General features: G+C 45.1%; 1 protein-coding gene across 2 annotated transcripts in view; it reads left to right on the forward strand.

The window, feature by feature from the left end:
- Window positions 1-18,233, forward strand: part of EVI5L (ecotropic viral integration site 5 like) — a 90,812-nt gene that overhangs the window by 12,117 nt on the left and 60,462 nt on the right. For both annotated transcript variants that reach the window (XM_040346306.1, XM_040346307.1), the window contains exon 2: window positions 6,260-6,420. In XM_040346306.1, coding sequence (XP_040202240.1) covers window positions 6,260-6,420 — 161 coding nt within the window. The remainder of the gene's footprint in view (window positions 1-6,259; window positions 6,421-18,233) is intronic.

An 18,233-nucleotide genomic window follows, 5' to 3' on the forward strand; every position in this document is an offset into this window, starting at 1 on the left:
AAACTAAAAAATAAAGCTTTTGCTATACAAAGATTAACAAAGATCTGTTCTAGCAGCTTCTATCTCAATACCTTCTCCATCTCTTCTCTCCGTTCCATGTTCTCCCGTGTGTTTGTTGGCCATTCATATGTTTTTCCTCTATCCCGGTTTACCTACACTGGTGATTGATTTGCATCCAAACCCATTGCGTGTCATCAATGCCTACCGTGTCCCCGCAGCTCATTATAGTTTTTTATCTCCGGCGTTTGTCTCTTGCTGCAATGTGTTATGGAGTCTTCAATCCTGTACTCCTTTGAAGTCCGTAATACTGTAAGTGGGTCATACACGTTATCATGTGATGAGTTCGAATGGAGTTGTTGCTATGTAGATCGCTGTGGTTGGGATGAGGTGAGACTGGTTCTTGGCAGTCATTCAGGTGAAAGAGAGTGAAGTCCATTGAAATGAATGATATGTGATATATTACTAGTTTGGAGTGATCCTTCATGCATCTTGGCTGCTTTCCACAGGCATGATTCCAGTGTCTATACATAATGTCATTCCCAAAGTGGACCCGTGCTTGGCCCATGCAGAGCAATGCAATGGGCTCCCTTCATTCCACCTGCAAACTCTCAGCGTAAAAGGGAAAGCCGCTCACTGTTAAAAGCCTCAATCAAGTTTTTTGAGCTCCCTGATATACAGACCGTTTCACCTGGTTCCCACGTGTTGTATGTGACCGCGTTCTTGGCGATCGGAATTTCCAACAACATTTGTGCGACCGTGTGTATGCAAGACAAATTTGAGACATCATCCGTCGGAAAAAAATCCAGTTTTGTTGTCGGAATGTCCGATCGTGTGTACGCGGCATTAGAGTAAGCGGGTGGAGATATTTTATTATATTGGAGAGCTCAAATTTTTTTAACAAGGCTTTAAAAGGTGAGCGGCTTCCCTTTTAATGGAGGCCATATATGGTTTGAATCTCGACCAGTTTCTGCGGAACCTGCTGAGATTTGAATCATGTATAAGCAGGCTGAATGTACTGTAGCGCCTGTGTACTTTCAGTCCAGGTGATATTCTAAATTTAGAAGGGGGATGAGAGAGTTAGTTAGCTCTCATCCAAGTGATTTGTTCAAATTGGGCCTCTGTTCTAGCTGGGCTGTACTGTCTGTTCATTCTGTGTTCCTGAGGTGCTTTTCCCCCCCGGGGCGGCAGGTGGTGGCAGTGGAGTTCAGGTTGGAGTGCCTCTTGCCAGCAGCCAATCAGGAGGTGTTTTCCCTCGCGGGGCATGCTGGGGGAGGGTACTTCTTGAGCGGACGCCATTAGGCGGGGGTTCTTGTTCCGGGTGTGGCGCCCACCTTCAGGGTGACCACACATCACGGGTCCCGGCTATATGGCCTACCACGCCGGGGCACACGTGCTACGTGGTGTTCTTGGTTCCGGGACCATATTGGCCCGGGACAACTGAAGCTATGGTGGGGCCCCAGTGATTGACTGGGTCCCCAAGTTCTGAGGAGAGATCCCAAGCGAGATAGCTGTTCGGTGAGGAGTCAGCCTAAGCCCTAAGGAGAGCCAAGAGAGGCAGGCAATCCAACAGGGCCTCGACAATTCATCGGGGATCAGGGTGACCGGACACTGAGAGGTTGGATGTCAGCAACCTGTCAGTCGGTGACCCAAAACAAGAAAACTACCTGAGGGGGATTCAGGCATCAGTATTACTGAGCAAAATATTACTTCACTATCTATATCGCAGAGAAAGGGGCCTGTGGCAGAGGTTCCACTCCGAAGTTCATTCCTACCAAGTCTGTGGCAGAGACTTGTTCTTCTCAAGGTTCTGAGTGATACCCTGGCTGCCAGGTCGGTGTGAGAGGCCTGTCCAGGTACACTATACCCGCTCCGGCTGGAGTGGCGACGAAGTTAAAGTATTGTTGGAAGCAGGATTGTTTCTGTCGCTGTTAGGCCTGAATCTGCAATTTTCCTCCTCACCCATCTTCTATCTATCTACCTCAAGTTTACTGTTTGCCGTGTTGGGCAAGAATAAAAGCACAAGAAAGACACCTGCTGCTTGGACTTTCCATTATTGCTGCTCTCCTCTATCTACCCCTAGACGCACATAGAGGTAACACGCCATCCCAATCTATAACCAGCGGCTCCTCCGGGGGTATCGCTACAGTACCCAAGTTGATTGATCGATCAACACTTGGATACAACCAGCATGCTGGGTTTTTTCTGTGATTATCGTTGGCAGCTGCTATAGCCGCTAGCAATAATCGATGTCTTCTCCTGGCGGGGGACAGATTTCCCCGCCCCCCCCTGGGACAAGACAATGGCTCGGCAGGAGGCATACTCGCTTCAGTGCTGACTGTGTTGATGGGGGAATTGAACATTTCTTTCCTGAAACCCTAACTTGAACACGGCTTTTAACGGTGAGCGGCTTCCCTTTTTCACTGAGAGTTTTCAAAAATAATGTGAAGTGGCCAGCAAGCGTTGAGAGCCAGCACAAAACTTTGTATGTAGCATCTCTGGCCTTGTGCTGTGGCACATAACTGTGTCAGCATGGTGCTGTAGGATGCCATTTAAAATTAACGGCGCCACATCACACCAAAGTATGTAGCGTGCATTGCTGCCTGTTGTGTAGGCATGCTTTACCGAGACACAATCGTGTGATAGGACTTGAAAATACAAATTTTCATGCTGATCCAGTGGTTTGAATTGCTGATGCAGATCACGTATGCATCCCACGCATTATGACTCCACATAATTATAGCTAATATATTAGCTGCATGCTTCTTCCAGGTCAGAGGCAATTATTGAAGACAGAGACTGCCTGGAAACTAGCAGTTTCCAACAGATGCCAGCAGTTGCAGCCTTTTTTTTTTTTTTTTTCTCCCTCATGAAAGCTGTCCGTTAACAGTATAATGTTATCGTCGTCGCAATAAGGTGGCTGTTAATACCTTTAGATTGTACAAATGTAGCACCTTCTGGCACTCCAAAGGCAGAATAGCACCTCCAGAGGCTGGGTGGGATAGCATTTCACCTCAGGGCTCCATGGCTAAAATGGGGGTGACCGACTGATCTGTAACAGAGGCCAAAAGTATTGTATATATATTTTTTTTTTTATTGCAGAATTGTTAAGGAGGTGAGGGTTAGGGGTCCCAGATACCATGCAGATCACTTTTAGACTCTTTAGATCAAGGGTCTCAAACTGGTGGCCCTCCAGCTGTTGTAAAACTACAAGTCCCATCATGCCTCTGCCTGTGGGAGTCATGCTGGTAACTGTCATTCTTGCAATGCCTCATTGGACTTGTAGTTTTGCAACAGCTGGAGGGCCGCCAGTTTGAGATGCCTGCTTTAGATCATGGGTCTTCAAACTACGGCCCTCCTGTTGTTCAGGAACTACAATTCCCATCATGCCTAGTCATGTCTGTGAATGTCAGTGAGTTACAATGCCTCATGGGATGTGTAGTTCTACAACAGCTGGATGGCCGTAGTTTGAGGATCCCTGCTTTAGATCAATGCACAGCTTCACTGTGTCAGAACCTTTAAAGCGGAGCTCCACCCTCCACCTCCACTCCCGCTCATCGGAACCCTCCCCCCTCCCTGGTGTCACATTTGACACCTTTCAGGGGGGAGGGGGTGCAGATACCTGTCTAAAGACAGGTATTTGCACCCACTTCCGGCCATACAGTCTGCGGGTAGACTGCGGGCAGGACGTCAGATACCGTACCCCCCGTTGTGTTCTGGGAAACACTCGGCTCCCAGAACACAGCGGGAACCAGTCAGCACGGTGCAGCGCGACTCGTGCATGCGCCGTAGGGAACCAGGCAGTGAAGTCGTAGCGCTTCAGTTACTGGTTCCCTCACGAGGATAGCGGTGGGGGCAGCAGAGTGACGAGCGATCGCTCGTCCTCTGCTGCGGAAGGCGCTGGACTTTTTTTCAGGGGACATCCGCTTTAAGCCGACTGTAAGCACATTCACATATTTTAGTGTATCCTCCAAGTGAGTCACCAGGCCCTTCTGAGAGACCAGCCTTCTTCCTGTCTCTCTCCAACAAGGTGCCTCTCCTCGGCACAACTTCCTCCAGACCGGGCAGGATAGCTTCAGGACCACTTCAGCATGTTAGGCGCCAAGATAGGCTATTGGGTTGAACAGCAGAGTTTGATCCAGCAGCACCTTCCTAGGCCTCAGCCCAGAAAAATAAAAAGATCACATGCCTGTCCCAGATATTTATGTCCTCCCCCAGCATGCACCATTGGCCTAAACTACCAACTGGATTGGCTGAAGGAAATATAAATATTCATAACTCTGTTTGTGAAATCTCATACTATGACATACTAGTGACATCTACTGGCAGTGATAAATCACAAGCCAAGTTAAAGTTATCACTTTACTATCGTAAAGTGTCTTCTGTAAACTTGCTGACTTGCAGCCCCTAGAGGTCTCTTCTGCCATAAATGAACCCCCCCCCTGCCTGTCAGCGCGTAATGTGTACTGAGCTGCTCAGACCGCATTTACAGCCTGCTCTGCGTACTGTGATGAAGTGACTCCTGTGCACATGCATGGGAGTGATGTCACCGCAGCCCGGACATTCAAGTGGCCGAAGATTTGGAACCCTGCAGGTCAGTCTCTCATGAAGTACAAGTATGCGGTGCATGCTAGTACATTATGACTTAGTGTTACTAAACCTAAAAACATTTTTACCTTAATGCATTGCTTATCAGTGTCCCTGTGCCCCCCCCCCCCCCTTCACTGTGTGAAGAGGAAGAGAGGGGAGAATAGATCAGGGCTGCATCTTTTCTCCCCTTACTTCCTCTTTACACTGCATTCCAGCAGCAGGAGCCATTGGTTCTTATTGCTGTCAATCAGAGATGGTGGGGGGGCGGGCCTAAGTCCCGCTGTATAAGTCTATGGAGTGCGGCTCCATAGACACACACCTCTTAAGCGCGGGGACTTTCTCTCCCCAAAGCCAGTGGCTGGCTATGGTAGTCCTGCAAAAGAAGAGGAGGAGCCAGGATCGCCACTGGAGACCCCAGAAGAGAAGGATTGGGGCCGCTCTGAGCAACACCACCGCACAGAGCAGGTTAGTATAACATGTTATTTTAATAATAATTGAGTTTAATAACACTCTAATAGGTGGATTCAGAAAGAGTTAGGCCGGTGTATCAGTAGATACGCCGACCTAACTCGGAATCTGCGCCGTCGTAAGTTTAAGTGTATTCTCAAACTGAGATACTTAAACCTATCTAAGATACGACGGCTTGCGCCGTCGTATCTTAGGGTGCAACATTTAGGCTGGCCGCTAGGTGGCGCTTCCGTTGAGTTCGGCATAGAATATGTAAATGCATAGATACGCCGATTCACGAACATACGTGCGCCCATTGCAGTAAAGATACGCCGTTTACGTAAGGCATTTTCAGGCGGAAAGTTATTCCATCAAATAGCTGGACTAGTAATGTTAAGTATGGCCGTCGTTCCCGCGTCGAAATTTGAAAATTTTATGTCGTTTGCATAAGTCATCCGTGAATAGGGCTGGACGTAATTTACGTCCACTTCGAAACCAATACGTCCTTGCGGCGTACTTTGCCGCAATGCACACTGGGATATGTACACGGACGGCGCATGCGCTGTTCGTAAAAAACGTCAATCACGTCAGGTCACCCCGCATTAACATAAAACAGGCCCCCTCAGCCTAATTTGAATTAGGCACGCTTACGCCGGCCACATTTAGGCTACGCGCCATAAGTTAGGAGGCAAGTACTTTGTGAATACAGTACTTGCCTATCTAACTTAAGGTGTCGTAGCGTAAATACGATACGCTACGCCGCCTTAAAGATGCAGCGGTCTTTCTGAATCCACATAACAATCTGCGCTCGGGGGGATGGGTGCACTTATTTATTTTTGTCTCTTAATGAGACTTTACTACCACTTTAAGCTTGGGGGAAAATCTGGTGAAAAATTTGCAATCAGTTTTAATTATAACCTAGCCGAAAACTAAATTGACATAGTAGCCCCTGCTTAGGACAGGGGGGCTACACGGATAAAGTTTGGAGCAACATGCCCTCCTTTCCTCCATCAGACTGATTGGATCCTGAATTCTATATTAATTTGTCTAGTCTTTTTTTTTTTTTTATCTATTCTACTTTTTCTTTTTTAGTCCTTGTACTTCATCTGTCACTGTTTGTTTTTAGACTCAGCCTAGTCATCTACTTTCGCCTGTGCCGTAACTTTCACCGGCTTTGTTCCACTCTTGCTCAAGCCACTGACTTGGTAATTTCCTGTTATTTCAGATGAGCATTCTGGCCCCGCTCCCTCTCGCAGACATGGCTAGTCCAGCCCTAAGCCCAGATGATTCGTCTTTGTCGGCAGCCCTCAGCATCTCCCCCTCAGACTCCGAGAACCTCAGTCCAGATGAACTGGAGCTGCTCAGCAAGCTGGAGGAACAGAACAGGTACATAGAGCGGGGTTGTGGTCGGCATATGTGGTTTCCTGTGCAGCCAGTATTCCATTGTAACAATTTTCTTCTCTTTTGTCCACAATTTAATTATTACATATTATTGATGTGTTTCAAAAATGGTATCATTTTGTTTTTTAAGTAGTATATAAAATTTGAACATTCTTAGATCGCTTGGGGTTAAACGTACTCTCCAGCAGGGGCGTACCTAGAGCATTTGGCACCCGGGGCGGATCCAATATCTGGCATCCCCCCACGTTAAAATGTAAAAACACCCCCCTGCATACCTCTGCATCCTTCAATATCTTTTTGTTACTACTGTGTACCCCTCTCCAGAACTGCACCTCTGGACCACTTTACATTGCACAGCACCCTGCATCACTGGACCCCTTTAAAATTACACAGTACCCTGCATCACTGGACCCGTTTACATCTCACAGCCCCCTTCACCTCTGGACCCTTTTACATTACACAGCACCCTGCACCTCTGGGCCCCTTTACATTACACAACACCCTGCACCTCTTTACATTACACAGCCCCTGCACCACTGGACCCCTTTACATCACATAGCCCCCTGCACCTCTGGACCCCTTTACATTACACAGCACCCTGCACCTCTGGACCCCTTTACATTACACAGCACCCTGCATCACTGGACCCCTTTACATTACACAGCACCCTGCATCACTGGACCCCTTTACATTACACAGCACCCTGCACCTCTGGACCCCTTTACATTACACAGCCCCCTGCATCACTGGACCCCTTTACATTACACAGCACCCTGCATCACTGGACCCCTTTACATCTCATAGCACCCTGCATCTCTGGATCATTTTACATTGCACAGCACCCTGCATCACTGCACCCCTTTTACATTACACAGCCGTCTGCACCTCTGCACCCCTTTACATCACATAGTCCCCTGCACCTCTGGACCCTTTTACACTACACAGCCCTCTGCACCCCTTTACATTACACAGCACCCTGCATCACTGCACCCCTTTTACATTACACAGCCACCTGCACCTCTGGACCCCTGCATGTTACACAGACCCCCCCTTCAGTGCAGACACCCCCTCAGTGCAAACCCCCTCGGTGCAACCCCCCAGTGCAAACACCCCCCCCCCATAGTACACCCCCCCCCTCAGTGCAAACCCCCTTTAGTGAAAACCCCCTCAGTGCAAACACCCCCCATTCAGTACCTCAGATCATCGCAGGCAGCGCCACGGCACATGGGCAGAAGGTCCCCTCGGCCCCTCCCCCTCTGTACACACAAACAGAGAGGAGGGGGCTGTGCCTGTGTGCCGACTGCCGACCACCGCTAACAGCCCGTGGCTGTGAGAGGAGGGGATGGATGGTGCTGCGGTGTCGCCCCGCAACCCCCTCCTCTTGTACCGCGGCGGCTCGGCGCTCCGATTCCGCTGCGCTCATCGCTGCAGTCGCGGGGGGGAGCCGCCCCCCCCCACATGTTTTTTTAAATCGGGATGGTGTCACCCCTCTAGCGGGTGTCACCCGGGGCGGACCGCACCCCCCTAGGAACGCCTCTGCTCTCCAGTCAAAACCGAGAATGAATGTAATGCATACATAGAGCATCAATACAAAAGAAACAAAGCCGCGCCAAAGAATCTAAACAAATAAAATGATCAGGATATCATTTAGGTCAAGTCCATAGATAATGATATTCCAGCATAAATAATCAGTTCATGCAAAATATGAAGTCCAGGAAATTCACACCACCAAAGTGACAGGTATTATGATAATAAAGTGATCCCTTCACCAGAAATGCGAGGCCGCTTACCAGAGGGCAAGCTTTCTATGCAGTCGGCTATAACCCAGCCGCGGCCTTTCTGGACCCGCAGGATTACAGGGGGAGACAGGTCCCAGGGAAGCGCCAGGCACGATCTCAGGCTCATCCGATGTTATGAATGAAAAAAGAAGGTGCACCATACCATAATTCCATGTAAAATTTGGCATTTATTAAAAGCGTAAGCGTACTTACAAACATCAGTATAAAAACAGCATGTAAAACGAAAGTGCCGGCAGGCAAACTCTACGAGCGCTTCCTCCTTTGCGTGGTGACGTCACTGCACGTCCTCCCAGATGCGTTTCGTCATCAATAGGATGTTCTCAATGGGAGCACCACTCATAGAGCACCACCATCCTGCTCAGGGCACCAGTTTCCATCCAGATTTTGGAGTAGTTCTTCAACCCATCCGAGTCCCTTATACCTGTAATCTTTTGATCTGGGAATAGAGCTGCACAATTTATCGTTAAAAAAATTGTGATCTTGATTCAACCCCCCTGAGGATTGCAGATTCTTTTATATAACAAGTGGAGAGAATTTATCTGCTCACTCAGCTGTCAAAAGAAAATATCGGGCTGCCTGCCAAGTTTTTAACATGAAACATTGTAAATAAAGCTTCCTTCTTGGATCAAAGGGATAAACTTTTGTGTGTAAATGCAGGAAGTTTAACCACTTAAAGTCTAAATCTTTTTCTGACACTTGTTTCTTAGTGGATGTAAACCCACTCTCATTCTTTCTAAACTACTGCTATAGTGCTGATCTATAAGGCTATATATGCCTCCTGCATGTATCCTTACCTGTCAAATGCTCTGTCTGTTATAAGAACTGAAAAACTGCAGATTCTGTGGGTGGGTCTGTTGTCTGGAGCTCGGTGGGCGGAGTTGTGATGTCAGTAGACTCCCCGCCCTCCTCTACACTCCCCTTGTCAACATGCATTTTTTCCTATGTATTTCTTACACTGAATTCTGCTATGATCACTAACATCCAGTCAAAATCCAGAAAGGTAACCACATGACTTCAGAAAAGGAATGAGGGTGGGAATTAAAAATGAATGCCTGTCTCCAGACTAGTGCATGAGATATGTAAATAACCTGTCACTCACAGCAAGGGGGTGGAACAGACTATGATTTTTCTCTGTAAGTCCGTTTTATTTCACTGAACAATAAAAGAGGATTGCTCAGAGCTGGATTAACTCTGTGTGGCAAGACTGGGCACAGATCATAGGAAATCTTATACTCTACATTGTGACCTAAATTTTTTTTTTTTTTAAATGTGGGTTTACATCGACTTGAAGTTAAAATCAATATTTTTCTGCTAGAAAATTACTTGGAACCCCCATTTATATATATATATATATATATATATATATATATATATATATATATATATATATATATATATATATATAATATAATATAATATAATATAATATAATATATACACACAGAGCTTTTTTTCTCAGAAAATAGGTGCAGGAACTCAACCACGACCCAATCAGATTACACAAACAGTAGAAGGGTCTTAAAGGGGCATTAAATACCAGAATTGCATTACATACAGACTGTAGAGTTCAGGGGGTTACAAAGCTGTCACTTGTAAACACAGAAACCAGACTTCTGTGTTTACAAGTGATTGTGGTGAGCAGGCACCAAAGGGTCTGAGCCAGAGGTGGTGGAACTTAAGAGACCCTAGGGAATAAAATGGCAATTGCTGCAATATTTTATGTCACACTGTATTTGCCCAGTGGTCTTTCAAATGCATTTTTTTGGGGGAAAAAATACACTTAAGTGAATAAAAAAAAAAAAAAAACGGTAAAGTTGGCCCAATTTTTTTTTGTTTTAATGTGAAAGATGATGTTGCACCGCAAGAATCGCGAGAGAAACAAAAAATTGTGATTCTCATTTTAGTCAGAATGGTGCAGCTCTATCTGGGAACCCCTCTTGCTGTCATGCAGGAGAGAAATTCCCAAACACACCCACTCCTGGTTCTGCTTTCTTTCTTATACAGAAACCTAAAAGTTGTAAAAATCACTTTAAAATAAGTCCTCTTCTGTGTAGCTTTAGTCGTTATAGAGTAATTATTATTCAAATCTACAATAGAGGCAATGAAATCACAGCCCATCTATTCTTGTTTTCTATAGCAGCAGATGTGTGCCAGCCTGTCAGCCCTCTAATGTAAACTAACACAATATAAATAAACATCAGGTGCTTGAATGCTGTTGGAAATTGACTTCAAAGTCTTTGTTTTAGATTTTTGTGGATGAGGTACTTCACAGTACACGCAGCTAGAGGGGTCAGTGATGGCTTTGTTTTCAAAGTTCTTGGCCCAGATTCACAAAGGACTTACAACGGCGTATCTCCACGTACGCCATCGTAAGTCTGAATGTGCGCCGTCGTATCTTTGTGACTGATTCATAGAATCAGATACGCCTCACTGTTGCCAAGATACGAGCGGCGTAAGTCTCCTACGCCGTCGTATCTTGGGGTGCATATTTACGCTGGCAGCTAGGGGCGCTTCCGTATATTTCCACGTTGAATATGCAAATGAGCTAGATACGCCGATTCACGAACGTACTTGCGCCCGGCGTATTAAAATACGCTGTTTACGTAAGGCGTACGGCCGGCGTAACTTTACCCCTCATAAAGCAGGGGTAAGTCATGTTAAGGTATGGATGTCGGAACAGCGTCGTATTTTACGTCGTTTGCGTAAGTCGTACGTGAATGGGGATGGGTGTAGGTTACGTTCACGTCGACTAAGCATTGAGCCGGTGTAATTTACGGAGAAAATTCGACGTGATACTGAGCATGCATGCGCCGTTCGTTAGGCGCGTCATTTACGTGGGGTCACGATTCATTTCCATATAACACGCCCCCTACCAGCCTACTTTGAATTACTCGGGCTTACATCGGCCCATTTACGCTATGCCGCCGCAACTTACGGAGCAAGTGCTCTGTGAATTGTGAATACTGCACTTGCCTGTCTAAGTTGCGGCGGCGTAGCGTAAATGGAATACGCTACGCCCAACTAAAGATACGCCATTGTATCTGAATCTGGCCCCTTATGTCTAAAGCAGTCTAGACATAGGTGCATTTTGTCATAGTTGAAGTGTTTTTTTCTGTTTGTAATTTCACCACCACCATATACCTCCCAACTTTCATGGAAGGGAATAAATGGCACCTTTTTTATTACTATTAGTAAAAGTACATGTCCCCAATTACCTGTACCATAGAGAATGAATATACAAAAAATTATACTACTTTTATGGTAGATTATATACTTTTCAAAAAAAAAATGCAAAGTCTGGATGAAATGTTTAGTGTAGCCACTTTTGATAGTTTTACTTGTACTTTTTTTTAAATATATATATATATATATATATATATATATATATATATATATATATATATATATATATATATATATATATTTTTTATAACGGTCCATGCATCAGTCCAAAAGAAGGACAACTGAAGAAAGAGGAAAAGAGTGATAGAGGGAATTAATTCAAGTAGGTTGCTGTCAAAGAGGGACCGTTGAACGCTATGCCCTCATCTTAACCCTCATATTCCTGGCTTTTAGCACTGTTCAGTCCCGCAAGCCCTTCTAAGTCCAGCAGTGGCAAGAGGAATGTTGATGGAAGGGGAATATGTCGGCCTCTGCACTCTTCTTGCCATTGCTCATCTTGGTAAAGTGCTCATAACCAAGACAAACTGCAGCTTTGAATTGTTTCCTTCCAAGCTATTGTCCGATCAGCTGCAGCAGATGTTTGACCTTTTTTAAAGTAGAGTTCCACCCAAAAATGGAACTTCCACTTTTTGAACCCCCCCCCCCCATCCGGTGTCAGGGGGAGGAGGGAGCAGATACCCGTGTAATACAGGTATTTGCTCCCACTTCCTGGCATAGATCACCGCAGTGATCGCTGTGACCTACTCCACTTCCTGCGCCTACACTGTCCTCCCCCGCTGTCTTCTGGGAAACACACAGGTCCCAGAAGACAGCAGGGACCAGTAAGGACGTGCAGCACGACTCGCACATGCGCAGTGGGAAACCAGGAAGTGAAGCCGCAAGGCTGAGAAAGGGTTAAAACTGCCCGCAATGCGCTGCTGAAGCAGCGCATTGCGGGCGGTATAGCCGCCCTGTCCCATGCATTTCAATGGGCAGCAGCGGTGAAGGAGCAGTACACACACCGCTCCAAAGATGCGATGGCTAGCAGGACTTTTTTTACCGTCCTGCTAGCGCAACGCTCCAGTGTGAAAGCCCTCGGGCTTTCACAATGGAGCAGCTTTTTAAGGGCGGATTGCAGGCGCTATTTTTAACGCTATAGCGCCTGCAATACGCCCTCAGTGTGAAAGGGGTCTAATAGAGTGGAAATCTTCGCTCACTTTTAGAGGGATTTCTACTCACTTCCTGTCTTGGCTATGGGATAGGAAATTATGGCAATGAAAAAAATTGATGAGGGTTAACCCTCCTTTAATTTATTCAAAATGGGGGGGAGTTTTGCTTTTTTTTTTTTTTTATTACACTTAAAAAATATATAAAAAAAGGGGGGGGGGGGGGTAAAGGTCCGCTTTTTTATTTAAACTAAATAAATTTTAATAATTAAAAAAAAAAAAAAAGACACCTGTCTCGAGGATGGATAATTTTATAATGATGATAATAATATACACTGTCTTGGGCTGTGTGATGCTGGGCACTGAAGCATTGAACTGGAGCGTGTGCCTGGGAAAAGTCACCCCGATTCTCAGTAGGACAATGATGTATAGATAGCTGAGCCAGGATGCTTTCACTTTCTGCACAATGTCCCCATTCAAACGCACACCAAGCTGCATGAATAGCACAGACTGCCTTCTATACCAGTTCCAGTCACTTTGTATTCAAGGCAAAATGTAGCTTCCTGTGTGTGTGTGTGTGTGTGTGTGTGTGTGTGTGTGTATGTGTGTGTGTCATGTATTACCCTTTTACTACCACTTTTTTTAACTAGAACTCGTATTTGTGAAAATAAAGTATTTTTTAAGTGTTTTTAAAGCCCACATTATTTTTTTATTTTTTTTTACATTTTGCATATAATGGGAAAAGTTTGAGACCTCTCGTCCATGGCTGGATTAGAGAGATTTCCCCTCATTTGTGTTACAGTGACAATGTTTAACTGGTCATGAAGTGAGGAATAATCCGCAATAGGGGTACAAGCAGAATTAAAAATCGAAATAATATTTTTTTAAAAGCCAATGGAAGCCTCTGGGGAAACTATAAATCCCTATTGCCATCTCACCCATTAGGATGTAATCCCTGAAACTTGATATCAGCAAAAAAAATAAAAAGATTTTGATCACCTAGGGGTGATTATAAAAATAAGTACTTTGGGACACCATGCAGTATAAAAGGTTCCAATGTTTTATTTGATTTAATAAAAAATCGAAATAAGTGATGTGTTTTTTCCCCCCTTCAATCAAGAGAAATATACATCTTTTTCTCCTTGCTACAGAAGCAAAAATAAATAAAAAAATGGAGGACTGCGTCCGCTACCAATTTTTTTTGGTCAGATCAGAGGGCAGTTGGGTGTCAACGGACAGCGGAGTCAGTTTGCTTCCATGCAGCCATACAGCAGAGCAGGGACTGTCCGTAAACGGAGCAGACAAGGATCTGTCATCTGCCTCGCTCTATTTTAATCAGCAGTGGATCTGTCAGTGGAATGCAAACCTCCCGTGTAAAAGGGCCCTTTAGAGTAGGGTCAGTGTATTTTAGGTATGAATTTAAAAAAAAAAAGGGGGGAAAAAAGCATTTTGTACATTGGTGAGAGTGTTTGGTTTTTAGGTAGGCTGAAAAAAGCAAAATGTGCATTATTCTACACTCCTACTTTATACCTGGTGTATGCTCCTAGACCTATGACCAAAGTGTCACTGACAGACATTGGTCTCACACTAGCAATTCAGAACCATACTGATTGGCTTATGTAGCCATTATTTATTTTTTTCTTTAGCAGAAATCATGTTTTACTTTAAAGGGGTTGTAAAGGTACAATTTTTTCCGCCCTAAATGGCTTCCTTTACCTTAGTGCAGTCCTCCTTCACTTACCTCATCCTTCCATTTTGCTTTTAAATGTCCTTATTACTTCTGAGAAATCCTCACTTCCTGTTCTTCTGTCTGTAACTCCACACAGTAATGCAAGGCTTTCTCTCTGGTGTGGAGTGTCGTGCTCGCCCCCTCCCCTCAGGTCGGCTCTAATTTACAAACATGGTTGTCGGTGAGCCCACAACATCGAGGCTTGGGTGGAAAATTACAGTCAACTACCATATATACTCGAGTATAAGCCAAGTTTTTCAGCACATTTTTTTGTGCTGAAAATGCCCCCCTCGGCTTATTCTCGAGTCACCTTTTTGCGCCTGATCTCCCAGGCTTTGGGGACCCGGTACCGGCCGTCCGTAGATCCCCTGGACCCCAAACTTGGCCCCATTTCTCCTCTACAAGTGTGCAAAGTTTGTCTGGGGGACCTACGGCTGGGGAGCACTGATTTTTTTCAAAGCCGGGCACCCTTTCCATAGACTCCCATGTTAAACGGTAATTTCTCTGGTGAATTTGGGGACCCGGTACCGGTCGCTCGTAGGTCCCCTGGACCCAGAACTTGGCACACATGTAGCCCCATTTCTCCTCTACAACTATGCAAAGATTGTTGTCTAGGGGACCTACGGCTGGGGAGCACCGATTTTTTTCAAAACTGGGCACCCCTTCTATAGACTCCTATGTTAAACATCAGTCTAGTAATGGGCACAGTGAGGCACAGTGAGGCATGCATATGGACACCCTAGGCTTATACTCGAGTCAATACGTTTCCCCATTTTTTTTGTGGTAAAATGAGGTGCCTCGGCTTATATTCGGGTCGGCTTATACTCGAGTATATACGGTAATCTCTCAGCACCAAAAGTTTGCTCTCAATACTTATTGCTTTATATGCATACTCCCATGTAATAAAGTGCAGAGCTGAAAGTGCTACTAAACTAAAACGTGTGTCATATAATACAATACATTGCAATATCTATTAGCTGCACCCAGGCAAAAAAACTCCTTCCAGGCACGATGGTGAAGTGAAATTTTGGAGGAAAACGGTGGACGTTTTTTGCACAATATTTGCATAAGGCACTTTATTAATTCATTGGCATTACAGGGGATATTAGAAAAAGCACTTTGCATGGGTGCAGCTTATGTTAGATATTGCACTTTATTGTATTGAGCTTTAATGTATTATATAACACACAGTTTAGTAAAGTAGTAGCACGTTCAGCACTGCACTCTATTACCTGTGATTGCACATTTGTAGGTGAATTCAGATAGGTTTACGCCGGCGTATCAGTAGATACGCCGTCGTAACTCTGAATCTACGCCGTCGTAAATTTAAGCGTATTCTGGAAACCAGATACGCTTAAATTTAGGCTAAGATACGAGCGACGTAAGTCTCCTACGCCGTCGTATCTTAGGGTGCATATTTACGCTGGCCGCTAGGTGGCGCTTCCGTTGAGTTCGGCGTAGAATATGCAAATGACTAGATAAGCCGATTCACGAACGTACGTGCGCCCGTCGCAATTGGTTACGCCGTTTACGTTAGAGATACGCCGGCGTAAAGATAAAGCTGGTCCCTAGGTGGCGCAGCCCATGCAAGGTATGGACGTCAGAACAGGCCTATCTTTTTACGTCGTTTGCGTAAGTCGTACGCAAATCGGGCTGGACGTAATTTACGTTCACGCCGGAACGGCGTACTTTGGAGCAATGCACACTGGGATATGTCCACGGACGGAGCATGCGCCGTTCGTAAAAAACGTCAATCACGTCGGGTCACATATAATTTACATAAAACACGCCCCCCTCATCCTCATTTGAATTAGGCGCGCTTACGCCGCACCATTTACGCTACGCCGCCGTAACTTAGGAGGCAAGTGCTTTGTGAATACAGCACTTGCCTCTCTGACTTACGGCGGCGTAGCGTATATGCGATTTGCTAAGCTGCCTCAAAAGTGAGCCGCCGTACCTGAATCCAGCTAATAAAGTGCTGTGTATTTAGCGCAAAACTATTTGTGTAGCGCACAGCAGCTCTGTGTATATGTTTTCATCTGGCGCGGGTGTATAAGTTATATGATCTCCTATCTCTCTCTATCTATATTACTCTCGGCACCAATAACCACTAGTTCAAACAAACTAATCTGGAATGATTCCCCTTTTACAGCATATTTATAGCTGAGTGTAAAACCAATGTGGTTTCAGAATGCAGGTAGATCTGTTTTTCCATGCCGCACCTTTTCTAAACCCCTGTAGACGGAAGTGGGATCCAGTCCAGGTGGCTGTTCTATTTGGATGCTCCCCACACTGCTATTATATGTGGATCCTGGAATGAAAGTCTAATACAGACAGGGTTTTGTTCTTTTTGAGATTACATTTCAGGACTGGTTTTATGGTTTAATAAAGTCTCGCATTTTAGAACTGCCATTGTCATTCTATACTAAAAATACATTTTTACAGAACCACCAGCTGTGAATAATATGAAACTCTACTCTCCTTTAAAACACGTACAGTAAAACCGGTTTTACAGATGCTTGTAAATCCAATTTGACGTTTTATGAAAAGCACGAGGAGCCATGATATGATACCCTGCAACTTTGTTGTGCAAATCTCCACTGCCTGCTGCGGTTGGGAACTTGACTGGTAGCCTTGTTCTTCCACAAAACTATGATTTGCTGCTTTACTGACCAATAGGGAAGAGTGTTGGACCCCGGGTCCAAGCTCTTCACTGTAAGGGCTGCTGAAGACTTGTATAGCTCCCAACTGTCCCTGATTTGGAGCAAAGTCCCTCTTTCCTCCTCATTTGTCCCTCATTTTGGTCTGATCTATAAAGCGGTGTATAAAATGCACTTTTTATCTTTCAAAAAGTGTTTCCCAGCGCTAAACCTTTGATCTGATTTCTAAATTCCTGCATTTGTAAATTTAAAAAAACAATATAAAGTAATAGTAGTGGTAAAAAAAAAAAGAAAAAAGCCCTTGTGGATTTAATTAACATTTTTTTTGGTAAATTCTCCTTTAACCACTTAAGCCCCGGACCAATATGCTGCCTAAAGACCCAAGGGGTTTTTACAGTTCGGGACTGCGTCGCTTTAACAGACAATTGCGCGCTCGTGCGACGTGGCTCCCAAACAAAATTGGCGTCCTTTTTTCCCCACAAATAGAGCTTTCTTTTGGTGGTATTTGATCACCTCTGCGGTTTTTATTTTTTGCGCTATAAACAAAAATAGAGCGTCAATTTTGAAAAAAAATGCAATATTTTTTACTTTTTGCTATAATAAATATCCCCCAAAAACATATATAACATTTTTTTTTTCCTCAGATTAGGCCGATACGTATTCTTCTACCTATTTTTGGTAAAAAAAATCGCAATAAGCGTTTATCGGTTGGTTTGCGCAAAATTTATAGCGTTTACAAAATAGGGGATAGTTTTATTGCATTTTTATTTTTTTTACTACTAATGGCGGCGATCAGCGATTTTTTTCGTGACTGCGACATTATGTCAGACACTTCGGACAATTTTGACACATTTTTGGGACCATTGTCATTTTCACAGCAAAAAATGCATTTAAATTGCATTCTTTATTGTGAAAATGACAGTTGCAGTTTGGGAGTTAAACACCAGGGGGCGCTGTAACATTTAGGGTTCACTTTGTGTGTGTTTACAACTGTAGGGGGGTGTGGCTGTAGGACTGACATCATCGATCGAGTCTCCCTAATAAAAGGGATCACTCGATCGATGCGCCGCCATAGTGAAGCACGGGGAAGCCGTGTTTACACACGGCTCTCCCCGTTCTTCAGCTCCGGGGAGCAATCGCGACGGGGCGGCTATAAACGAATAGCTGCGCCGTCGTCCCGGATCGCTCCCCAAGGCTTACCGACCGCCGCCTGTACGGGGGGGGGCCCGATCGGACCCCCGACCCACGTCAAGCAGAGGACGTATAGGTACGTGCATGTGCC

The sequence above is a fragment of the Rana temporaria genome, chromosome 3 (genome assembly GCF_905171775.1).
Source record: "Rana temporaria chromosome 3, aRanTem1.1, whole genome shotgun sequence".
Lineage (NCBI taxonomy): Eukaryota > Metazoa > Chordata > Amphibia > Anura > Ranidae > Rana > Rana temporaria.